A 27,143-nucleotide genomic window follows, 5' to 3' on the forward strand; every position below is an offset into this window, starting at 1 on the left:
CACAGTGCGCGCTAAAAATGCTAATGCACCTCTAGTGCGGCTTAGTAAATAGGGCCCATAGCTTGATAGTATCTTAGGGGGCTTGAAAATCTTAATCAGAAAAAAAATACCACTTCTTTTAATTTGCACATTTGACACAAAGAATAAATATTTTAAATTACAACTGTGACTCCCCTTTCTTCATATATGAAAACAAACTCTCTAATTACTGATGTGAGTTTAGGCTCTTTTTAATCCTTTCCTTTTCATCACTAAGAGAACCATCATCGGATACAATCAGGGCAACCAGTACCTAAAAGATTCATGCCTTGTGTGACTGATTCATCCTGCTTGCTGAAGGAGAAAGTAAAAATCATACCTATTATGGGGGTTCTTTGTAGACAGTAGGATAAGCCAGAGACACAAGCCCCAGTCACTTTCCCAAAAAGGTTCTTTAACAGAACTGAGGAACTCAATAGAGACAATGGATACATAAGTGCTCTGCAAGCACAGAAAAATCGATCCTACAATCAGATTCAAATTGACTACTACCCAGAAAAAGTCAATTTTTTGGACACCACAGTCTCAATCAGTGATGGCTGTATACAAACATCTATATACAAGAAACCCACAGACAGATGCAGCTACCTCCACAACTCCAGCTTCCACCCTTCACATACAAAAAGATCCATTATTTACAGCCAAGCCACAAGATACCACCGTTATCTGCTCTGACCCTGACTGCATCCTTCGAACAAAAAGGCTACAACCCCAAAATAATCTCCAAGAATATTGCCTCCTCCCTCAAAACACCCAGGGAAAATCTGCTACAGTACAAAGAAAAAAAAGCCACAGACAGAATCCCCCTTATAGTGACATACAACCCAGAGCTAGAAAAATTAAGAAAAATCATAAGAGATCTGCAGCCTCTACTCCGGGAGGATGAATTACTGAAAGAGATATTCCCATCCCCACCAGTGCTGGCCTTCCGACAGCCACCCAACTTAAAAAACAAGCTAATTAGAAGTAAGCTCCCAACACAGACTCAAAGAAAAGAATGGCACACATCCTTGCAATATATCCAGCTACAAACTATGCCAAAATATCTCACAGGAACCCACGGTCATTCACAAAGGAAAAATATTCAACATTAAGGAATCTTTCACATGCTCATTTTCCAATGTGGTACATATCATTCAGTGTAAAAAATGCGATGAAGGCTGCTACATGGGAGAAACAAGTCAGATGCTAAAGAAGAGATTTAATTTATATAGACATCATATGAAAAATGCCAGTTCCAACAAAGATGTCACACCTGTGGGCACTTTACAAAACCAGAACACTGTACCAGTGATTTTATGGTAAGGATCCTGAAAGGGAACTTTAAAACAATACAGGAACATAAGACCTTTGAAGTCAGAATGATCAAATATTTTGACACCCACCAGACAGGACTTAAAGATCTGGGTTTTCTAGTCCATTATAAAGCATAAAATTGTATTGCTTTGTAAATTGTATTGCTCTGTCACCTTCCTGTCTCCCTGACTCTCACCTATCCACCCCCATCCTGTTAGACTGTCACTGAAATGCTTTGATGTTTCACTCAGATATACTGTCATTGCCTTGAAAACTGTCAGCCTCCTGTCTCCATGCATCTAGACTGTCACTGAAATGCTTTGATGTTTCACTCATATATACTGGCATCTACCAACATTTGCTTATTTCCGATCTGACGAAGAAGGGCAACCTTTGAAAGCTAATCAAGAAATGTATTAAGTTATGTCCAATAAAAAAGGTATCATCTTATTTTCTGTTCCATGTTTTATTTCTATTAACAGTATTTCACAAACTTCTTTCCAATGTGACCTTAAAGAGTCAGTATGATACAAATATACAAATCTATGCTTTGTAAAGTAATAATCTGATGTGTAATAATTACAGAATGGTATCATCTAATTACTTTCTTCCCTTCCTATTTCCTCTTTCCCAAGCTCTCTCACAGATCAGGTCAAAACACTGCACTCCTCGCTTTCTCTCATCCTGGACAATGTAGCACCCCGGAAATCTCTTCTGACTACTACTCATAAGCATTCTCCTTGGTTTCACCCTAGCCTCCGTCTTCCCAAATTTCAAGTTAGGAGTGCCAAAAGTAGTTCACATGGCTACTCATACTGCTAAATTTATAGAGCTCATTTCACATGCCTCTAACAAACCTAAGAAACTTTTCCAGGTCTTAAGCATCACTGCACTTTTGTTAGCTGCTTCCCCTCACACCCTTCTGCCCTGCTTCCCCTCAACTCTCTTCCAAAGCATAGCAAGATAAAATCTTCCCTCTGAGGCAAAATCTAGAAATCTCTGCAGTCACTGAATTTGCAGACAACCCATCAATCTCCCTATCAACATCTTCTCTAGTGCAGGGATTCTTAACTTTTTATTGGTTCCTGTAACTGATCAAGTAGAGAGGTGTGGTAGCCGTGTTAGTCCACTCTTGAAGGTTATCAATAGAAATAAAACAAAATAAAACATGGAAAAGAAAATAAGATGATACCTTTTTTATTGGACATAACTTAATACATTTCTTGATTAGCTTTCGAAGGTTGCCCTTCTTCGTCAGATCGGAAATAAGCAAATGTGGTAGCAGATAGTATATATAAGAGAAACATCAAAGCATTACTTTGACAGTCTGACAGAGTGGGAGGGTGGGGGTATGCATTGGGACATCAAAGCATTTCATTGATATTCTAACAGAATGGGTGTTGGTAAGTGAGAGGAGGGTAATAAACAGAGAAATACAGCTTATGGTTTATAAAGGGTTAGAAAACCCAGATCCTTATTAAGTCCTGTTTGTTGTGTGTCAAAATATTCAATCATTCTTATTTCAAAGGTCTTACGTTCCTGTATTGTTTTAAAATTACCTTTCAGTATTCTTACTGTGAAATCACTGGTGCAATGTTCTGGTCTTGTGAAGTGTTGGCCCACAGGGGTGGGGGCTTGACTGGCACTGGCTATTTTCATGTGATGTCTGTGCAGATTGAATCTTGTCTTAAGCATCTGGCCTGTTTCTCCAATATAGCATCCTTCGTTACATTTTTTACACTGAATTATATCACATTGGAAGATGAGCATGTAAAATAGTCCTTTATGTTGAATATTTTTCCTTTGTGAATGACTGTGGGGTCTTGTGAAATGTTTTGGCATAGTTTGCAGCTGGCTGTGTTACATGGAAATGTGCCCTTTTCTTTTTCCGTCTGTGTTGGAAGTTTACTTCTGAACAGCTTGTGTTTTAAATTTGGTGGCTGTCGGAAGGCCAGCACTGGTGGGGATGGGAATATCTCTTTCAGTAATTCATCTTCCTGGAGTAGTGGCTGTAGTTCTCTTATGATTCTCCTCCGTTTTTCCAGCTCTGGGTTGTATGTCACTACAAGGGGAATTCTGTCTGTGGCTTTTTTTTTCTTTGTACAGTAGCAGATTTTCCCTGGGTGTTTTGAGGGAGGAGGCAATATTCTTGGAGATTATTTTGGGGTTGTAGCCTGTTTGAAGGATGCAGTCAGGGTTTCAAGGTGTCTGTCTCTATCCTCTGGGTCCGAGCAGATACGGTGGTATCTTGTGGCTTGGTTGTAAATAATGGATCTTTTTGTATGTGAAGGGTGGAAGCTGGAGTTGTGGAGGTAGCTGCATCTGTCTGTGGGTTTCTTGTATATAGATGTTTGTATACAGCCATCACTGATTGAGACTGTGGTGTCCAAAAAATTGACTTTTTCTGGGGAGTAGTCAATTTTGAATCTGATTGTAGGATGGTATGTATTGAAGGAATAGTAAAATTGTTTCAGAGTTTCTTCCCCCTCCGTCCAAATCATAAAAATGTCATCGATGTACCGGTAGTATTTTAGAGGTTTGGTCTGGTATGTATTTAGAAATGTCTCTTCCAGCTCAGCCATAAAAAGGTTGGCATATTGGGGTGCTGTCCTGGTGCCCATTGCAGTGCCCATTATTTGTAGATAGATATCATTGTTAAAGCGAAAGTAGTTGTGAGTTAAAATCAATTTGATTAATTTTGTAATAGTTTCTGGTGAGTACTGATGGTCCAGTGTGGATTTTTTTAGGAGTCTTCCATATGCAGCTATGCCATCCGCATGTGGAATGTTGCTATATAGTGATTCTACATCCATCGTGACCAGAAGGGTGTTTGGTGGTAATTGTTTGATATTTTTCAATTTATTCAGAAAGTCTGTGGTATCTTGTATGAAGCTGTTAGTTTTGTGCACGAGAGGTTTCAGAATTCCCTCTATGAGTCCAGGTATTTCCTCCATGAGCGTGCCAATACCTGATATGATTGGTCTGCCCGGGTTTCCAGGTTTGTGGATTTTGGGTAACATGTAGAATGTGCCCACAAAAGGCTGGTTTGGTATGGGTTTCTTCAGATGTGGCTGTGCTTGTGTAGGAAATATTCTGATAAGATCTTTTAGCTGCTTTGTATAATCCTGTGTGGGGTCCTCAGTTAGTTTCCTGTAGTATTTGTTGTCTGAGAGCTGTCTGTGTCCCTCTTCAATGTATTTTTGTGTGTCCATAATTACCACTGCGCCTCCTTTGCGGGTTTGATGATAATGTGTTCGTTATTTTGTAGAGTTCTTATGGCCGCTCTTTCTGGTGGGGTAAGATTGTACAGAATTCTTTTTTGTTTGTTGGAGAGTTGTGATTTAACCCTATGTCTGAAACTTTCTATGTAATTATCCAGCTTGTAACTGATCAATGAAGCCCTCATACCCCCTTCCCTAAACCATAGGTCCACTAGTGACTACTGACAGCTATACAAGTCACAGCCACTAACCGTGCCAACTGCTAACATTTTGCTAAATTACAGTAGTATACAGTTAAAGAAGTCATATTTAAAGCTACTGTGCTACATAAGCTGTACATCATGATGTTGAATTTACTTTAAACTAGTACCTGAAAGAAAACATAGGAAACGTCTCATTAACAGAACCAGCTATCCATTTAAAACTGCCATTACATCAAGCTAGGAAATTGAGTGGGTACTATAATTGGTATTGGAGGCTTCCTTGCAGCTAGAAAATTCTTAATATGTACTAGGTCAAGAAAAACATAAGAACATAAAAACAGCCATACTGGGGCAGGGTAATGTTTCTGTTACAAGTTCTTGATCCTTCATTCATCAAAAGTATTTGTGGGAAAACTCCCATTTAACTTATCTGTTTGTGTAGTAGCTCGGTCCTTTAAACAACAATGCTTGAGATTCCCAATTGCTGTGTAGCAATCTCCAGACTAAGCTGTGATACATAAGATGATTATCAGAGGTTGTGGAACATTAATGCTAAATTGAGGGAAAGATTTTATATAACTAATATTTTTTAGAGTATAATAAAGGTGAAAAGAATGAAAATTATTATTCATAGTTATGATTAGTGTTATATGAACATTCATTGTGAATATCCTGAAAACCTGACTGGCTGGGGTGCCTCCAGGACCAGGTCTGGGAACCACTGCCCTAGAAGCTAACAGTATGAATAAACATACTGCATTTTGATTAACATTTTTAATCACGTGGTGAAAGGCAGGGCATAGCCAGCAGTCCATTGGGAAACAGAGATGGACTGGCACCCACTTCCTATCCCCCCCATTAGATATCGTACCTTTGCTATAGTGGGGATGGTGAAGCCCCACCAGTCGAAGAAATCCACTGTCAAAGCGGCCCCCTTCCTCCTTGTGCTGCCTCAAGAGTGAGGAAGTCAGCAGGGTGTTGGCACTTCCCGAGCATGCTTAGTTCATGCACAAACTGAGCATGTTTGGGGAGAGCAAGAGTTGATGTCTGGAGGCACCCCGCTGACTTCCTTGCTCCTGAGAGAATACAAGGAGAAAGGGGGTGACTCAAGCAGCAGATTTCTTCATCTGGCAGGGCTTCAGCTACCCCACACCTGCCATTGAACAGGTACTGAAGCTTTGGATGGGGCCTGGGCCCAAAGTGGGTGGGGGGCCCAGGTCTACAAGGCCCCTCCCCTTGTCATTGGCTATGCAACTGATTAAATGCCCTCTCCCTTTCAACCACCTCTAGGTACAACTCTCTCTCTCCTTTCCACTCCCAGGTCCATTATCTCTCTCTTCCCTCTCTCCCAAACTCCCCCCCTCAATCTAACACCTCTTTATTTCTTTCCTCCCCTCTCCACCCCAGGTCCATTATCTCTCTTCTCCCCCCACCACCATTTTCCCTTTCTCTGAGCCCAGCATCTCTCCCTCCACTTCCCGCCCCTCCATCCTTCTCTCCATATTCCCCCTTCTGCCCCCCGGCAGATTCCAGCATCTCTCCCTCCCCTTTTAGACCTGCTTGCAGTTCTCTTTCAATTCCCTCCCTCCCCCAGCTGCACACACAGTCTGACATCTCTCCCTCCCAGACTGCCAGCGGCTCTCTCTCAGGTCCCGTCCCCTCCCCATCCAACTGGGTTTACCTTGTCAGCAAGTCTTCGACCCTGCAGCCCCAGTGGCAGCCATACTGAAAGGAGGCTTGAGTACTGCACCAGGCCTCTCCCTCTGACCTGTCCCGTCCCCTTCTGACATAACTTCCTGTTTTCAGAAGGGTGGGACAGGCCTGGTACAGGGTTGCAAGCCTCCTTTTCAGTACGGCAGCTGCTGCTGCAGGGCCAAAGATTTGCTGACAAGGTAAACCAGGTTGGAAAGAAAGAGAGGAGACCTGAGAGAGAAAGAACGGTGGAAGGGACTTCAAAATGGTCTCTTTGCCACGGAAAAAGGAAACATCTTACTTACTCCGCTGCCAAAAGATGCTAAGAAAAGCACAGACCTAACCAACTATCTCGCCCAGTAGCATCTATTCCCGCTCATAACCAAACTCATGGAGGGCATAGTGATGAATCAACTCTCTGATTACCTAAATAAACACTCAATTCTGCACGAGTCCCAATCAGGATTCTGGTCAAATCACAGTACCGAAACGGTACTAGTATCTGCAATGAACTCCTGGAGGTTCAGGACAAATATATTCCACGTATTAGAAAAAAGGGAAAAAAGACTAAACGTCAGCCGGCGTGGCTAAACAGTAAGATAAAGGAAGTCATTAGAGCCAAAAAACAATCCTTCAGAAAGTGGAGAAGAGAACCAACTGAAAGTAATAGGATAGATCATAAGGAATGCCAAGCCAAATGCAAAGCGGAGATAAGGAGGGCAAAAAAGGACTTTGAGAAGAAATTAGCGTTGGAAGCAAAAATACATAGTAAAAATTTTTTTAGATACATTAAAAGCAGGAAACCGGCCAAAGAGTCGGTTGGGCCGCTGGACGAAAATGGTGTTAAAGGGGCGATCAGGGAGGACAAAGCCGTAGCGGAGAAATTAAATGAATTCTTTGCTTCGGTCTTCACCGAGGAGGACTTGGGGGGGACACCGGTGCCGGAAAGAATATTTGAAGCGGGGGAGTCGGAGAAACTAAACGAATTCTCTGTAACCTTGGAGGATGTAATGGGTCAGTTCAGCAAGCTGAAGAGTAGTAAATCACCGGGACCTGATGGTATTCATCCCAGAGTATTAATAGAACTAAAAAATGAACTTGCGGAGCTACTGTTAGAAATATGCAATCTGTCCCTAAAATCGAGTGTAGTACCGGAAGACTGGAGGGTAGCCAATGTTACTCCGATTTTTAAGAAGGGTTCCAGAGGAGATCTGGGAAATTATAGACCGGTGAGTCTGACGTCGGTGCCGGGCAAGATGGTGGAGGCTATTATTAAGAATAAAATTGCAGAGCATATACAAAAACATGGACTGATGAGACAAAGTCAGCACGGATTTAGTGAAGGGAAGTCTTGCCTCACCAATCTAATGCATTTTTTTGAGGGGGTAAGCAAACATGTGGACAATGGGGAGCCGGTTGATATTGTATATCTGGATTTTCAGAAGGCGTTTGACAAAGTGCCGCACGAAAGACTCCTGAAGAAATTGCAGAGTCATGGAATCGGAGGTAGGGTATTATTATGGATTAAGAACTGGTTGAAAGATAGGAAGCAGAGAGTAGGATTGCGTGGCCAGTATTCTCAGTGGAGGAGGGTAGTTAGTGGGGTCCCGCAGGGGTCTGTGCTGGGTCCGTTGCTTTTTAATGTATTTATAAATGACCTAGAGATGGGAATAACTAGTGAGGTAATTAAATTCGCCGATGACACAAAATTATTCAGGGTCGTCAAGTCGCAGGAGGAATGTGAACGATTACAGGAGGACCTTGCGAGACTGGGAGATTGGGCGTGCAAGTGGCAGATGAAGTTCAATGTTGACAAGTGCAAAGTGATGCATGTGGGTAAGAGGAACCCGAATTATAGCTACGTCTTGCAAGGTTCCGCGTTAGGAGTTACGGATCAAGAAAGGGATCTGGGTGTCGTCGTTGATGATACGCTGAAACCTTCTGCTCAGTGTGCTGCTGCGGCTAGGAAAGCGAATAGAATGTTGGGTGTTATTAGAAAGGGTATGGAGTCCAGGTGTGCGGATGTTATAATGCCGTTGTATCGCTCCATGGTGCGACCGCACCTGGAGTATTGTGTTCAGTACTGGTCTCCGTATCTCAAAAAAGATATAGTAGAATTGGAAAAGGTACAGCGAAGGGCGACGAAAATGATAGTGGGGATGGGACGACTTTCCTATGAAGAGAGGCTGAGAAGGCTAGGGCTTTTTAGCTTGGAGAAGAGACGGCTGAGGGGAGATATGATAGAAGTGTATAAAATAATGAGTGGAATGGATCGGGTGGATGTGAAGCGACTGTTCACGCTATCCAAAAATACTAGGACTAGAGGGCATGAGTTGAAGCTACAGTGTGGTAAATTTAAAACGAATCGGAGAAAATTTTTCTTCACCCAACGTGTAATTAGACTCTGGAATTCGTTGCCGGAGAACGTGGTACGGGCGGTTAGCTTGACGGAGTTTAAAAAGGGGTTAGATAGATTCCTAAAGGACAAGTCCATAGACCGCTATTAAATGGACTTGGAAAAATTCTGCATCTTTAGGTATAACTTGTCTGGAATGTTTTTACGTTTGGGGAGCGTGCCAGGTGCCCTTGACCTGGATTGGCCACTGTCGGTGACAGGATGCTGGGCTAGATGGACCTTGGTCTTTCCCAGTATGGCACTACTTATGTACTTATGTACAATTGCAACTGGTAACAACATACTCCTCCTACAATTCGACATGTCCAGCGCCTTTGACATGGTTAATCATGGAATACTACTAAATATACTAGAATACTTCGGAGTAGGAGGTACAGTTCTCAAATGGTTCAAAGGATTCCTGACCACAAGATCATACCAAGTAACAACGAATGTGGACATATCACCCCCATGGATACTTGAATGTGGAGCTCCCCAAGGATCCCCACTATCACCAACTCTCTTCAACCTAATGATGATACCTTTAGCCAAACTTCTAGCCAATCAAAACCTTAATCCCTACATATATGCAGATGACGTCATGATCTACATCCCATTCAAACAGGATCTAAACAAAATCACCCAAAGCCTCCAAATCATGCACTCCTGGGCGGATGCATTTCAGCTGAAACTCAACGCAGAGAAAACACAATGTCTCGTACTCACCTCACAACACAACAAAAACAACTATTCCACAATAACCACACAATACTGTTCTCTCCCCATCGCACAAAATCTAAAAATTCTTGGAGTTACCATCGACCGAAACCTCACACTCGATACTCACGTGAAGAACACAACGAAAAAGATGTTCCACGCCATGTGGAAACTCAAAAGAGTAAAACCTTTCTTCCCGAGATATATCTTCCGTACCTTGGTACAGTCAATGGTAATAAGTCATCTGGACTACTGTAATTCACTGTACGCTGGCTGCAAAGAACAGACTATAAAAAAAAAAACTCCAAACAGCCCAGAATACCGCCGCCAGACTCATATTTGGAAAAACCAAATATGAAAGTGCAAAACCCCTAAGAGAGAAACTTTACTGGCTCCCACTCAAGGAACGAGTTGTGTTCAAGATCTGCACGATTGTATACAAAATCATTCACGCAGATGCCCCAATCTACATGCTAAACCTTGTGGACTTGCCTTCCAGAAACACCATAAGATCATCCCACAAATTTCTCAATCTGCACTTCCCCAGCTGTAAAGGATTAAAATACAAGCTGATACACGCCACCACCTTCTCTTACATGAGCACGCAATTGTGGAATGCAATACCTACAGCCCTGAAAGCTATTGATGAAATATCTAACTTCTGCAAATCTCTGAAGACACATCAATTCAACAAGGCCTACAAAGAGAACCCATAGCCTTACAAAACTACCACACCAACTCACCCAATTATTACAGTCTACCTTATATCTTGCCTAACACCTTCCTTCTCTCCTCCCTCACCTAATCTTTGTACATTACTAATTGTATCTGATATCATGGAATGATTATGTCATAACCAATGGGAAAATGTGGGATACAAATGCAATAAATAAAATAAATAAGGGAGAAAGAACCTCTGGCTGTCCAAAAGGGGAGGGAGAGATACCAGACCATGCTCACGATCAGCAGGGGGGGGGGGGGGGGAAGGGGCGAGAGGGAGGCAGAAGGTGGGTAGCGCGTGGTTAATTATTAATCACTCTAATTTGAATAGGAAGGGTATTCCAGATAGCTGGAGCTTGGTAAACAAAACCTGCAGGGGGGGGGGGGGGGAAGTTTTGTATTTCAGCTTGTTAGGATTTGGGAAATGTAGCAGCATGGAATCACAAAAGCATCTTTATCTGAAATCTGAACTCATTCAGAGAAGTATGCAGGAGCTAATCCAAAAAGGATTTTGTAAACCATTGCACATATTTTAAACTGAATTTCGGTTTTGATTGGTAGCCAATGTGGATCTATCAGCAGTGGAGAAGCTTTATCATATTTATGGGCTGAAAATGTTAATTGCGCTACAGTATTTTGGATCATTTGAATTTTCTTAATAAGACCTTTTTGACATCCTGCATATGAGATAATACTGTAATCCAATACTGAGAGAAGCAAACTTGGAACTACTAAGTGAAAAACAAGAGTATCAAACAAATTACGAATTCTCCTCAATTTTGTCAAAAAGAGAAAAGATTTCCTAATCAGCATGTTAATCTGAGATTCCAATGTTTGAGAACTAGATAGTGTTAGCCCTAAAATTTTATTAAACTCAAACGAAAAGTTCTGACCATTGAATTTCAAGATGTTATCATTCCAGACACCATAATCTTGTCCAACAATAATTTTTTTTTTCTTTGTTAAGTTTCAGACGATGGTTCCAAATCCATAGCTTTAGAAATTGAACAGCTGATTGAACAATTAGATTGTTTGAATTTTCTTAATAAGAACTTTTTGATATCCTGCATATATGATATTACTGTAATCCAAAACCCACTTAATATTAAACATTGCTCAGAAAGCTCTTCATTCCCTGAATCTATCCTCCTCCACACCAGTGGATCCATGGTCAGGACAGTTTGTTAAGCATTTTCCTTTTTTCTTATTCTCCTAATTTTCTTTCTTCTACAGGCAAGTCTATCCTTTGGTTTTCTGCCAATGATGATGAAGTCCTGCTCCTGCAGTGTGTAACGTACAGCTAGGAGCTTCTCAAGGCTCTTTCCTCCTTTAACACCCTCCATGATTGCTTACTATCTATAAGAGAACCCTTCATATTTTGGTGTTGTATTGATTGGGAATCTCTTCCTCTAATTATTGTTTTCATTCCAAAATTGGACTTAGATATCAAATCAAAAATGCCCTTCTTTGTATCCTTAACACTACTCCAGTAATACTGCATTACATTCTACCAATTGTAATATGTTGTAATTGTACCCCCCATACACACACATATAACTAATAACCTAGACAGAGATAGAGTTCTAGTTTTCCCTTTCAGGACTCCTCTATCCCCTATAAAACACCTTTAACTACACTACAGGGATCACCAAGCTAATACTTGCAAAGCTGTACAAATCCCTCCTTTCTGTGCTTGATGACACTTTAAAGGATATTGACATTTTCTCCACAAATTTATCCTTCTCATCAGTGGAAGGTGGAAAGGTCTCAATATCTTTTTCTAAATCAGTAATTTGCTTCTTCATCTGATCCAGGTTTTTCTGCAAGGTCTCTGCAGACACTATTTCAAGAAAAATAGAAAAAGCAAGTAACAAATTGAAAAAGAACCAAGCTAAGTGATGATGTCACTCTATGGCAGTGGTGTGCTGGAGCCGGCTCGCACCGGCTCGCAAGAGCCGGTTGTTAAATGTTCTTCCGACTTGCGAGCCGGTTGTTAATAAGCGCGAGCCGGCTCGCTCCCTCCTCCCTCCGGATCCGGTCCCTCACCCTTCGAATTCTTCGGGGCAGGCAGTCTTGCCTGCCCGCTGCCAGCGCTGACTCTCCCCCGCTACCGGTTCACGCTTTAAAAATGGCCGCCGAGACTTCCAGAGGCGGCCTCGCGAGACTTCTGCTGAAGTCTTGGCGGCCATTTTGAAGCGCGAACTGGCAGCGGGGGAGAGCCGGCGCTGGCAGCGGGCAGGCAAGACTGCCTGCCCCGAAGAATTAGAAGAACAAGGCAGGGTAAGATATGATGATGTTTTGTTTTCATTTATTTGGAAGTTTATCTGAAATCTTTCCAATTCGTCTTTGCTGTGCATGGTCCTGTTTCATTTAATTTGATTTATTATGCTTTTCTAACTTGTCGTGCACTCCGTGGGGCTTGTTTAATGTGCACTGTGGTTACGGATTTTTATTCATTTAGCAGCAAGCATAGATATGGTTAATGTAAAAATTGTGAGTATAGTTGTTTCCATCGAACTTTTATGATGTCTTTTTAAATGCAGTAATAGTGTGTTGTTTTTTTTTGCTCAATTTCACTTATTTATACTTTTAGTAATTTTTGTGGATTCTCATGTGTATAGATTTGAAGGGATTGTTTTTTTCACTAGAATGCGCTTGTTGCTGTGTTCTACCCTACAACATAATTCAGTAAAGGAAAGATAGTCTAAGGCATCCTAAGTATTATTTCTTTAAAATGTCAGATATTTTTTCACTTTTGTCATTGATCCTTATTTGCATAATCTTTGGGTTCACCCAATATGAGGAAGTCAGTTACTCATGCATTAGGCCAACACTCTCCCCCCCCCCCCCCCAACCCTCCACCCAAAAAAACAACTGGTAGTAGTAGCAATTGGTTAAGGATATTTGATGTCTTATAATGGAATTTATTTGGTAGGCATCTGCAGAATTCTGGAGTTGGTGATACCAGAATGTTTGAACTAAGGAGCCGTATTGTCTATGTCATTAGTGTTGATTAACTGTGATTTTAAGAGTAAAATCATTCTAAAGACTTTTTAAAGTAAAGATGCTGATATTACTTTGAGATATGTTGGCATAACATAACTGAATGGATTCCATAAGCACTTTTCATGCCCTATGGTTTTTGCATTGCATTAATGATTGGAGTCATAATACTGCTTCATCATGGGTATTTTAGAAACACCAGTATTTTGGTTTTAAGACTATACTTTTAATCTAATGCCTATGCAATATATCAAAATACATCAAACTGTAAAAATGTACACTTTTACAAAGAAGGAACTTATGCAAAACTGATCACATCATATAGCACAGTCGTTTTATAATTGGGTAGTTGAAGACCTGCATAGAACAAATTTGAGGGGGGGGGGGGCGCAGAGGGGGACCGGGGAGAGAGCCTGTTGTTAAACATTTACCAGCACACCACTGCTCTATGACCATAAAAACAACCACCTTCATACTCAGGCCTCCATGCCCAATGCTGCAGCCCACTCTGCACAGGATGGTATGGAAATAGAGAATGTACACCATTTATACTTAATGTACTGTTAACAGAACTTTATTAATACATTCAGATGAGCACCTAAGTACCCCAAAGGAAATGCTCAGAGTAGTTATAACTACAAGGGTTATATATTACAAACTACTTATAAATTTATATGTAAAATTATGTCTTACCTGATCATTTTCTTTCCTTTAACGCAGCAGATGAATCCAGGAACTGGTGGTTAAGTTCGCCTACCAGCAGGTGGAGATTGAGATAAACAAACTAAAGGCAGTGATGCCAGATGGCCAGCCCCTTCCTCAGTTAGTATGTAATTCGTAAGCATTTACCAAGGTCAAAAATATGAAACCAATAACATGAAACCATCCTCACTATCAAAAACAGAGAACCAAATAAGAACTTTGAAATAACAGCAACTTGATCCCCAAAACCAGAATCTTTTCTGTGTTCCCATATCTGTCTGAACTCTGCAAAAGAGAACCCGGAAGGAAACAAAATAGTCACTCTGCGCGGCAAATGAAATCAACAGTCGGCTGACTAGGGAGGGATCCTGGATTCATCTGCTGCATTAAAGGAAAGAAAATTATCATGTAAGACATAATTTTACCTTGTCACTTGCAGCAGATGAATCCAGGAACTGATGGGATGTACCAAAGCATTCCTTAAGTAGGGTGGGAAGCCGACGCTCCCCGCACCAACACTCCTGCCCCAAAACTCGCATCCTCCCGAGCAGACACGTCCAGCCTGTAATGCTTCACAAAAGTATGATGAGATGCCCAAGTAGCCGCCCGACAAATCTTTTCCAGAGGTAAGGCAGATGCCTGCACCCAAGAAGCCGCCTGTGCCCGAGTGGAATGTGCCTTCAGGGCCACTGGGGACGTCCGCCCTTGTAGCAGATATGCCACTCCAATGGCCTCCTGTATAAAAACGTCAGTGAGCCAGAAAGGGCACATGACTGGCAATACGGAAAAGTACAATAAGTGAAAGCCGGAGGCAGCTTTGCAATAAACCTTGAGTCGTTAGCAGGAGGAGGGGGTACAGTGAGAGGAGAGTTCAAATATTTAGCAACAGAGGAAGTGTTGTCAGCAAGTATTTAAAGCAACCTCACAGAAGAAATAAAAATTAGAGTTCAAAGAATTAAAGATAAGGAGAAAACAAACAAATATATAGTAGCATTAGTTCAAACAATTAGTAAGGAAATAATTTACAGGATAATAAAGAAGATTTAGTAGTGAAATCTTCTCTATTAAGGGAAAAGAACCAAACGTTTAATCAGCAAGCAATGGAAGCCTTAGAAGCCGCCTCACCTCTTTTCGACCCCGAGAAGAGCACAAAGAGATGATCCGAGCATCGAAACTTTGGCACTGCAAGCCATGGCCATGAGATCAATCACTGGATTTCCCCAACGTTGACAGATCAGCCGAAACACCGAGTCTGACAGCGTCCAAAAGAATCCGGCTGAGAACATCCACTTGAACATTGTCTTGACCCACAATGTGCGCTGCTGACAGACTCTGAACATGCGCTTCCACCCATACAAGACGAGATGCCTCCACTGCCAAGGGAAGACTGCGAGTGCCCCCCTGCCGATTGATGTAGGCTACCGTCGTGGTGTTGTCCGAGAATACACAAACCACCTGCCCTTGCAGAAGGTCCTGAAAATTCCGCAGCACATTCACGACTGCTCGTAACTCCAGATGATTTATCAGCCAAGTCGCTTCGATAGGGGTCCACGATCCCTGGGCTACAGATGGAGACAATGGGCTCCCCAGACCGCAAGGCTGGCATCCGTCATGACTACAACCCAATTGGGAGACGCCAGAGAAACCCCCTTCTGCAAACTGGTCGACTGGAGCCACCACGCAAAACTGTCCCTGGCCCAGGGAGGCACCGTTGATAATTCAGCGACGTCGGCGACCATCTGCTCAAAAGGAAAATCTGAAGAGGCCGTATGTGAGCCCTTGCCCACGGAATGACTTCCAAGGTCGCCGTTATGAAACGAGCTGAAATAATCCCACACTCGGGGAGCACGACGACTCAACAAGGTCCATACCTGATAAAGCAATTTGACCCTTCGCCCCACGGGGAGAAATACCTTCCCCCACTTCGTATCGAACTGCACTCCCAGATACTCCAGACTCTGAGTAGGAACCAGACGACTCGTCCAGATTGACCACCCAACCTAAGGATTGCAACACCGCAATCACGCGGTCGGTGACCACTCGACTCTCCTCTACTGTAGACACCCGAATCAGCCAGTTGTCGAGATAGAGATGCACTCGTATCCCCTCCTTCCGCAGGAACGCTGCCACCACCACCATGACCTTGGAAAAAGTGCTTAGGGCAGTGGCCATACCGAAAGGAAGGGCCCAAAACTGGAAGTGCTGACAGAGTACTGCAAATTGGAGAAATTGCTGATGGGGCTGCCAAATGGGAATGTGGAGATAAGTTTCCCTCAAATCGAGAGCCGTCAAAAACTCGCCTGGTTGAACAGCAGCAATAACTGCCCTCAACGTCTCCATGCGGAAGTGACAAACCCGCAAAAACTGGTTTACCTTTCTGAGATCGAGAATAGGTCAAAAAGCTCCTCTTTTCTTTGGAACCACAAAGAAGATGGAGTACCGACCTGTACGCCTTTTGAGAGGAGGAACAGGCACGATAGCCTCTATCCTTCGCAGGTCTCGCAAACACTGCAGAACCGCTGTCCTCTTGACCCGCAATGAACAGCGGGATTGCAGAAAAAAATCTGTGACAGGAGAGAAGAATTCTCCCTTGTAGCCTTCTCGCACTACATCGAGAACCCACTGGTCCGAAGTAATTCTGGCCCACTCTGGAAGAAATACAGAAAACGAACTACCGATCTGCTCTGCTCCCGAGTGGACTTGTGCCCCATCATTGGGAGGATCGAGACGGATCTCCCTGACGAGCAGGGGGGTCCGGCCTGACGCTTCTCGTTGCAAAAGGAAGAACGCTGCCCAAAACGAGAATGTTGGAAGGCTGCGTTGGACCGTCCTGGGTGATACCGTCGTGACTCCCTGAATCGTGACCTCGAAGGTCCCTGCCTGGGCGAAGCTTTGGATCTATCCTCCGGGAGATGCTGAGATTTGGAATCCCCCAAATTTTTAACAATTTTTTCTAGGTCTTCCCCAAAAAGCAATTTCCCTTGGAAAGGCAACTTATTAAGCCGCTGTTTAGAGGCCATATCAGCGGCCCAATGATGGAGCCACAGCAGACGTCGAGAGGAAACGGCCAAAGCCATGAGCTTGGCCGAAGCTCAGACCAAATCATACAAGGAATCCGCCAAGTATGCCAGCCCAGTATCTATCAGAGACAATTGAGGAATGTCCGACATATCTGACTCCGAAACCGAATCCATGACAGCATGTAGCCAACTGAGACAAGCTCTCGCCGCATAAGAACTACAAACCAAAGCTTGAAGTGTCAAAGCGGCCACCTCAAAAGCACGTTTTAAAGAGGCCTCTAGCCATCTGTCTTGCATATTCTTGAGTGCCACACCACCTTCCACTGGAAGAGTAGTCTTCTTAGTGACCGCTGTCACCAGGGCATCCACCCTAGATAGCGCAAACTTCTCCAAACGGTCTGCTGACACCGGATACAGCCGGGGCATAGCCCTGGCCACTTTCAGTCCCCCATCCGGATCCACCCACTGGGCCGAAATCAATAGCTTCATGCACCGGAAAGGCCTTAGAAGGTCGTCTGGTACTAGCCATCTTGGGGCTGACCGCCTCAGAAGACGCCACCTCAGGGTCTTCTATATTCAGAGCTTCCAGCGCCTGAGAGATAAAGGAGGACAATTCTTCCTTATAGAAAATCCTCATGGCGGAAGAGTCCTCTGGTTGGTCAGTGAGGACACCATCCTCCACGTCCTCTATCCCCGTGTGCTTCGAAAGTGCCTCCACAGAGGGGGCTGCAGACGACTGAATGCAGGACCCTTCCTCAGACCCCACAGAAAGCCTAGGCTTTTTAAGGGAGGAGAAATCCTCTGGGGAAAAACCCCAAATCTCTTGGCTACCCCCAGACCCCTTGAGAGGATCAATGGCCGAAAGGGTAAGGCCCTTCTTTAACAAAAAGGCTTGATGGAGGAGTAAAATAAATTCTGGCGAAAACCGCTCCCCCGCACCAGAGGAGGCCGCAGCCAAGCCCCCTGCACCACAGGCCACAATGCCTGACGACCCTTCCGATTCCCCTACCAGCGGAGAAGCAGCTTTTCCCAAAACCGGCACTGGAGCCGGCTCCGAGATCGATCGCAAACTGGTGCGGAAATTGCCAGGCTGTGGGCAGCATCTCCCGCTCACTGGGGGGGCCACCGCTCCTTCGAGTTCCGCCGCTGAACGCCGTTTCCCCACATCGGGAACAGCGTTTTACCGCCTCAACAGCCATTACCCGCCCCCTCCCCCCCCCCCCCCCCCCAAAAAAAAAACCAGGCGCCCTGCAGGACTTACCCTGGACCGGGAAAGCACGGGAACTGACAGCTGAGCTGAAGAAGAAAACTCTCTGACTCCACTTCATGGCAGGCTCAGACAGGCAGGCAACAGAAAACAGGACTCAGACACCAGAAACCCAACCTGCTGTCAGCACAAATACACTTCCCTGTGCTTCTCTGTTTCTCTCTCTCTTTTTTTTTTTTTTATAGTGAGGAGGCAGAAAACCAAACAGGGAAGGAAACGAACAGCAACAGCCTGTTCAGAGGGAATCTGAGGTGCAGTAGGGACCCAGCAGCTGAGTATGCTGCCAAAGGTGACACCACCAGTGCGCCACCCCCGGCTCCAACTGGCCACCGGCCCAGGAGCACCCTCAAAAGCCTTGGATCCAGGGGCTGGAGAAAAAGCCGTCCATCACCTGCTGGAGATAGAGACATACTAACTGAGGAAGGGGCTGGCCGCCTGGCATCACTGCCTTTAGTTTATCTCTATCTCCACCTGCTGGTAGGCGGACTTAAACCACCAACCACCAGTTCCTGGATTCATCTGCTGCAAGTGACAAGGAATTATATGATATGATCATTATTTTAAATGTCAGGTGGTTAGAAAATCTGATTTGAGTAATGCACCACAAAGGATCCAAGTACTGTATGACAAATATTTTTAGGAGTGTAGTAAAAAGGATGTGTAATAAGAATGTAGTCACACAAAATGCTGGAGAAAAAAAAAAAAAAAAGATTTCACTGCTATATTTAAAGTTTTTTTCTAAAATGTAGTAGTTTTGTCAATAAGATAAACAATCAGCTTGTCTCATTTCACTAGCAATGCAGCTACAATATTTTGTAATGTTTTGCATGGGTATGAATTAAACACATTCAAACTAGTTTTCATAGACTACCACAAAGCAGTAAATTAATCCAAAGGGATTTGATCTGAGCACATTTTTTCTGTTTGCATACTTTGCCTTGGTAGTTCTAGTTCAGACAGGTTTAATCATATAGATGGCAGTCACAAGAAAAAAAATTCAGGCTTTAGTCTGGTTAGGGTTTGGTGATACTTATTGCTAAATTTATGACATTATAAAAGTAACAGATGAAAACACATGGCATTATTTAGCCATCAAACAAAAATATCTGTACTCATCCACTACATTCTCACACTAATGAGACTTACCTCTGCTGGCCTTCTCCACATGAATTAGTTCATCAGTAAATTTCATGATATCAGAGTGGTTGTTTTCACATATCTCACCCAAAAAGTGGAGCAGTGTGGACTTCTGATCAGTTGTTTTAGTGTCACGGAGCTGGTAATTAATAAAATGTGAGGACAGTAAAGGAGCTGTATGACTTATCTTACTGAAATCAGCACTTTAGTAAAGAAACGGGGATGGTAAATTGAAAGCATGATTACTATTAACAACTCTTACTATAACCTTTTCAAGAAAATTTCTCCATGTGACCCCTCTCCCCAGGGGTCATCTCAAGGTCCTACCCACACCTCCCTATAGTCCAGGCACTCCCTTTCCCCTATTTACTTCCCCATCAGATGGCTAGCATCAGCCCTTCCCCTAACTTTCCCCTCGGTGCCAGTATCTCCCCTCCCTCCCTCCCTCAAGTGGTCAGCAAGTCCCTTTTTCCTCTCTACCCCCCCCTTATTGTCTAGCATCTCCCCTTTCCTTTCTTAACCATTGCCCCCTTTTGGGTCCACCTTCTCTCTTTCCCTCCTCCACCCCAGCCCTCACCTGTCTCTCTTCTTCTTCCCCTACAGCTGTTGCTCTACCTCTTCTTGGGCACTGTAAAGATATTCAGTGCTGGTATGGGACTTTTCAATAGAGGAAAAAAAAAGGGAACATTTACTGTTGTATTATTTAGTGTAAGGTATAAGTAAGGAAAAACAGACAGTGGTGTGCTGGAGCTGGATCGCACCGGCTCGCAAGAGCCGGTTGTTAAATTTTCTTCCGACTTGCGAGCCGGTTGTTAAAAAGCACGAGCCGGCTCTGGCTCTCCTCCCTCCCTCCGGATCCGGTCCCTCACCGACTCCTTGTCCTTCGAATTCTTCAGGGCAGGCAGTGTTGCCTGCCCGCGGCCAGCACTGACTCTCCTCCACTGCCGGTTCGTGCTTTAAAAATGGCTGCCGAGACTTCCAGAGGCGGCCTCATGAGACTTCTGCTGAAGTCTCGGCGGCCATTTTGAAGTGCGATACGGCAGCGGGGGAGAGTCAGCGCTGGCAGCGGGCAGGCAAGACTGCCTGTCCCGAAGAATTCGAAGGACAAGGAGTCGGTGAGGAGCCGGATCCGGAGGGAGGGAGAAGAATTCGCTGAACAACTCGGGAGGGGGTGGCAGGGGAAAGAAGGGAGTCGCTGGGCATGGGTGGATGGAGGGGAGAGAAGGGTCACTGGGCATGGGTGCATGCAGGGCAGGGGAAAGGAAGGTCGCTGGACATGGGTGCATGCAGGGCAGGGGAGAGGAGGGACGCTGGACATGGGTGCATGCAGGGCAGGGGAGAGAAGGGTCGCTGGACATGGGTGGATGGAGGGCAGGGGGAGAGAAGGGTCGCTGGACATGGGTGGATGGAGGGCAGGGGGAGAGAAAGGTTGCTGGACATGGGTGGATGGAGGGCAGGGGGAGAGAAGGGTTGCTGGACATGGGTGGATGGAGGGCAGGGGAGAGGAGGGGAGAGAGAAGAAATGCTGGACATGGATGGAGGGAAGGGAAGAGTGAGGAAGGAGATGAGATGAGGGAAAAGGAAGAGAGGAGAAAAACTACACATGGATGAAGAAAATAGGCAGAAGCTGAGGACCAGAAATGAAGAAGAAAGGAGGAAAGGAAAGAAATAAAGGGAAAGGAAGCCCTGGAAATGGAGTTAAGAGGACAGATAACAGCAGAATCGGATAATGGGCCAGCATGATCAGAAAAACAGTCAACAGACAACAAAGGTAGAAAAAAAATCATTTTATTTTCATTATAGTGTTTGGAATATGTTCACTTTGAGAATCAGGTGCTCAACATTAAAAGTTTATATTTATTTACTTATTTATGGCATTTTATCGCACATTAAACATGAATTAGATTGGAACCTGGGATCATTTAATTTTTTTTTCCTGGAGGAATGCATTGCCACCCCCCCAGGCTCTCTCCCCAGCTATAGCCAGCTCTACAATTTGTGTGTGTGTGTGTGTGTGTGGGGGGGGGGGGGGGGGGGGCGCAGAGGGGGACCGGGGACAGAGCCTGTTGTTAACATTTACCAGCACACCACTGAAAACAGATAACCTGAAGGTGAAAAAAACATGCGTGCTAACCATGTAGGTGCCTATAGGGATATTGTAGGTGCAACTATAACACAGCTTAGTAAACAGGGTCCCAAGTATGTAACAAAGGCATAAGGTCTCTTATAGCCCCACCTATTCAAACCCATGCCTTAAAATACAAAATTCTTATGTCAAAAACTACCACTGGATGTGCTGACATTTTATTACTGCATGTGTCAGATAAGTGGTCACCTTTCATTTTTTGTAAATTTTCACATATATTAAATCAATTTTTAGATAGAGTGTCTTAAAGTTTAGTGGGAGTCTAGTCTAGTGGGAGTTTTTGACAAATCATAAGAATTTTGTATTTTAAGGCACTGGTTTGAAATAGCTAGGGCTATAATGGACCCTATACCTTTGTTACACACTTCGTTTGACGTCTTTTCTTCCTCTGGTTTGGCATAGCAAAGAAAAAAATTCTTTTGGACTCTTCAGTAGAGGCCCATGCTCTAATGCTGCTGTGTCCTGCTCTCCTCCCAATGCAATTCCTGTTGGTGCGAGGGTGGGATGTGGCATCGCTTGAGCTTAGGTCTCTACTGAAAGGTCCCATGATGGCAATAAGTACCTTTGGAGCAGCTGAGAATAGAGGCCAAACAAATTTTGGTTTCGGATTCAATATCGAGACCAGACGAAAATCTGGGTTCACTTTTCAGTGGAAAATGCCTTAGGAAACCCTGGTGCTGTAGTAGCATCTGTGGGGGTAGGAACAAAGCCCACACGGAGGATCTATGAGTGGTAGGGTGAGATAGGAGAAAGGGGGGCTGCTGTCAGGGGGCAAGGCTCAAGAGGAGGCATTTTTGGTCACGTGTGGGGGAGAAATGGGGGGGGGGGGGGGGTGGTGTCATTTATAGTTTTGATTTCTGCCAAAACTGAGAAGCCAATTTCGGTTGAAGATCCAGTTTCAGCAGAAACCGAAGATCCTGGGTTTGGTCTGACTCTAGATGGGATGAGGTAGCTTGGCAGTGGATGCTCTTGCTCCAAAATGTTGCCACCCTAGGTGGATGCATAATCTGCCTAGTAGCAGGGCCAGCCCTGATTGATGAGCAAACTGGAAACCATGGGCCACATGTAACCTGCAAAAACAGGAACATTTTACATCATCGGGAAGGAACTGATATTGAATCAGACTTCTATGGGAAGACACGCTATTATTTGCATCTAAACAGGGCTCCCAATATGGAAACTCACAGGGCAAACATTTGCAGTTTGTCTGGACTTTACCCCCAATTTTCAAAAAATTGGTTTGATTCATTTCACACATTGATTTAATAAAAATAGTTTAACGCATTTTAAAGCTTTTTAACAGACACTAATTTGTTAGCTATCACGCGTTATATCAATTCTACTTTTAAGACACAGTAATGAACCAAATACACACTAATGAATGCACAACCCAATGCAGTCTTCAGGCCAAAAAGTTTGCTTATCCCTGTTACAGGAAGACCTTTAAACAGCCATCACTTCTTCATTTTCCCCTAAAAGAAGCTCCCATCAAAGAGACACCTTCTATCTTGTGTCTTGCTATAACTACTCAAACTTTTTAAAGTTTAGTTCAGTTTGCAATTTGATGTTTGCCTATGATTAACAATCTCTAAATGAATTACATAAAATAACACATACAACTATAAAATCACAACAATTCATAAAACCAAGCAGACATACCAAAAAAAAATACACAGCTAAATTGGGTAAACAGCCAGATTTTCAATTTCTTATGAAAGCTACAAATGAATCTCTGACCAAATGTTCATAGGTACATCATTCCACCGTCTTGCAACCATATGTGAAAAGGCCAATTGCCATGACCTCTCCCAGCCTAAACACTGAATGGGGTGGCAATTACAAAAATCCTTGTTACGAAGATCTCAATTACTTTTGAATATGATCAATAAGTCAGTGCCTTACTTTTCAAACATTTAAATAGCAAAGTACCTTGAACCTTGCTCTCTCTCTCGCAAAAAAAGGGAGCCATTGAAGGGCTACCAGAATAGGTGACACAAGCTCCCTTAGACCTTCCTTTACAACCTAGCGACTGTATTCTGAATAACTAGGAACTAGCTGACAAAGTATTTAGTAATCCTACAAAGAGTTACAGTAATCCAATTTTGGCATAATGAGTCACATTCAGGTCTTGATCTGGTAAATAAGAGAATACCTGATGAAGCTGATGCGATTTATAAAAAGAAAACTTCACCACTGCAGAGACCGTGAACTAAGCATGTCACTTCAATTATATCATCAGCAAGCTTAACAGGAAAAAGCAGAATATTTTTTTCTAGATACCCATTACTCTGCGGTTTCAGGACAATTTAAATTTTTAATATTCATAGTGAGTCAATCCTGTACTCCCTCTAAACAAGAATTAAGACAACCCATGGCATTTTACTATCCACTACACATACTCAAGAACATGTGGCATTTAGCACCACATTCCTCTATCAGAAATGCCAAAGGTGCTAGATAGATGTTAAAAAGGATCAGAGAAAGGGTCAGAGACTGAGTACACAAGAAGTAATATCCCTGCTTGCCAACAAGTAACCCAATATGGCCACATAAGATTTTCCAGTAGAATAAGATCCAAACCAATCATAAACCGTTCCTTGGATACCCTTTTCATGCAAGTGGTGCATAGCAAATTTTAGTGATCAAGAGTATCAAAGCATACTAATTAAATTAACAGACTATTCATCCCTTGTTCGCTTTCTATCTTAAAATTATTACCAAGATCAAGAAGAAAAGAAGAAAGGTCATGGTTGACTGATTCTGGTGAAAAATAGAATGGGTGGGATGCAATACACTGTTGACAACACATACAACAAATTCAATTGTCACAAAAAGCAAAGATACTTACCTGTAGCAGGTATTCTCCGAGGACAGCAGGCTGATTGTTTGACGTCCGCATCGGCCCAGGAATCGGCATTTTGCAAGCAAATTAAAAACAGTTTTACCAGAGTCTTCCGGCACGCGCGCACTGTGCATATGTGGACAGATTTCCCACCCGTCGCGTGAGCATGTCTTGTTAGTTAAAATCAAAAAGCATATAAAGAAACAAAACTCCAAAGGGGAGGAGGGCGGGTTTATGAGAACAATCAGCCTGCTATCCTCATAGAATACCTTCTACAGGTAAGTATCTGTGCTTTCTCCAAGGACAAGCAGGCTGCTTGTTCTCACAAGTAGGGTATCCCTAGCATACAGGCTCACCCAAAACAATAAACACTGGTCAATAGGACCTCACAATGGCGAGGACATAACAGACTGACCTGAAACCATAAACAACTAACTGAGAGTGCAGCCTGGAACAGAAGAAAATTGGGTCTAGGGGGTGGAGTTGGATTCTAAAGCCCAAACAGATTCTGCAGCACTGACTGCCCAAACCAACTGTCATGTCGGGTATCCTGCTGAAGGCAGTAGTGAGATGTGAATGTGTGGACAGATGACCACGTTGCAGCCTTGCAGATCTCTTCAATGGAAGCTGACTTCAAATGAGCCACTGACGCAGCTATGGCTCTAACATTATGAGCTGTGACATGGCCCTCAAGAGTCAGCCCAGCTTGGGCACAAGTAAAAGATATGCAATCTGCTAGCCAACTGGAGACTGTGCATTTTCCGACGGCGACTCCCCTCCTATTGGGAACAAGAGAGACAAACAACTGGGCGGAGTGTCTGAAGGGCTTCGTCCGCTCCACGTAAAAGGCCAATGCTTTTTTGCAGTCCAAGGTATGCAAACTGCTTTTGCCAGAGCGGGTATGAGGATGGGGAAAGAATGTTGGCAAGACAATAGACTGGTTCAGATGTAACTCCGACACCACATTCGGCAAGAACTTAGGGTGAGTGCGGAGGACTACTCTGTTATGATGAAACTTGATATAAGGTGGATGCACTACCAGGGCCTGAAGCTCACTGACCCTACGAGCTGAAGTAACAGCCAACAACAAAGTGATCATCCAGGTCAAGTACTTCAGGTGGCAGGAATTCAGTGTCTCAAAAGGAGCTTTCATCAGCTGGGTGAGAATGACATTGAGATCCCATGACACTGGTGGAGGTTTGACTGGAGGCTTTGACAAAAGCAAACCTCTCACGAAGCGAACAACTAAAGGCTGTCAAGATAGGTTTACCCTCTACACGGCAATGATAGGCACTAATTGCACTAAGATGAATCCTTACTGAGTTGGTCTTGAGACCAGACTCTGACAAGTGTAGAAGGTATTCAAGCAGGGTCTGTGTAGGACAAGAAAGAGGATCTAGGGCCTTGCTCTCACCCCAGACGGCAAACCTACTCCATTTGTAAGAGTAACACCTCTTTGTGGAATCTTTTCTGAAAGCAAGCAAGATTGAGAGACACCCTCTGAAAGACCCAAGGAGATGAATTTTAAGTTCTAAACATCCAGGCCGGTGAGAGCCAGAGACTGGAGGTTGGGATGTAGAAGTGACCCCTCGTTCTGGGTGATGAGGGTTGGAAAACATTCCAATCTCCACGGTTCCTCGGAGGACAACTCCAGAAGAAGAGGGAACCAAATCTGACACGGCCAGAAGGGAGCTCCTTATGCTGCACATGGTGCTTCAATAATCTTAAATTATCGCATCAGCTTCATCAGGTATTCTCTTATTTACCATCTAAGGATGGGTTTAAAAAATTTAAGATATAGCTTTCTTTGTGACTAGACCCAGTCACTGTCTGGTTTATGCTAATATCCTCCATAAAAGTCACACTCTTTTTGAGCTCAAAGGTCTAACATGTCAACCTGATATTGAAATCCTGTACCACCCACAAACTAGGAAATACCAGGAATTCTATCACAGGAACTCCCAGTTCCGACAGCAGATGATCTTGGCATAGATTAGGGAGTCAATAGATAAATAAAAGAGCTTTACACCCCTTAGCAAAGCTCAGTTATTTAAGTAATCTATAGCACATACTATGGAAGATTAAAGACAGTTTTCTATCTATACAGAATTGATCAAACAAGATTATCTTACTCTATAAGGATGTGCATTCATTAGTGTGTAATCAGTTCACTAAAGGGAGGAATTGAGTTGTAGTGTCCCCCTGGGAAATGGAAGGATGCCCAAGACAATTTTTATGACTTTTTATCATATGTTTTAAATTCAACTCGTATTGTATTGGGGACTAGAATTTGTATTTGGAGGATCCTAAAGATAAGAGATGTGTTAACTTTCTTCTAATCTCTAGATCTTGCCCTGCCCACTCTGCATTCAACACATGAAAAGTGCCACCACCTAGATTTATATGCTTACATCAACATGGTCTCACATAATTTTATGATCACAGATCAAAGCTGGCATCCGGTGATATGGTAAGATCATTTTGTATTACAATTTGTAGCTCATTGGAAAGGGCACAATAAAACCCTACATTAACAATAAGAAAGGATTATGATACCAAAGGTAAAATTGATTAAAAATATCTTTTGGACATGAGTGAATCAGGAATTAACTAAATCAGGAAGACCTACTCAAACATCATTAACAGAATGGAATGACATCAGCAAAAACATTTTAGATATAGCACCTTTACTGAAACACATATATCCCCCCTCTAGACAAAGAAATCCTTGGTTTAATGAGGA

At 43.5% G+C, this 27,143-nt stretch overlaps 1 protein-coding gene across 2 annotated transcripts in view; it reads right to left on the minus strand.

Annotated features, from left to right (window-relative positions):
- Positions 1 to 27,143, minus strand: part of DIAPH1 (diaphanous related formin 1) — a 676,165-nt gene that overhangs the window by 142,037 nt on the left and 506,985 nt on the right. For both annotated transcript variants that reach the window (XM_030213536.1, XM_030213537.1), the window contains 2 exons: positions 19,422 to 19,551; positions 11,999 to 12,123 (listed from right to left, as the gene is read on the minus strand). In XM_030213536.1, coding sequence (XP_030069396.1) covers positions 11,999 to 12,123; positions 19,422 to 19,551 — 255 coding nt within the window. The remainder of the gene's footprint in view (positions 1 to 11,998; positions 12,124 to 19,421; positions 19,552 to 27,143) is intronic.

The sequence above is a fragment of the Microcaecilia unicolor genome, chromosome 8, assembly GCF_901765095.1.
Source record: "Microcaecilia unicolor chromosome 8, aMicUni1.1, whole genome shotgun sequence".
Lineage (NCBI taxonomy): Eukaryota > Metazoa > Chordata > Amphibia > Gymnophiona > Siphonopidae > Microcaecilia > Microcaecilia unicolor.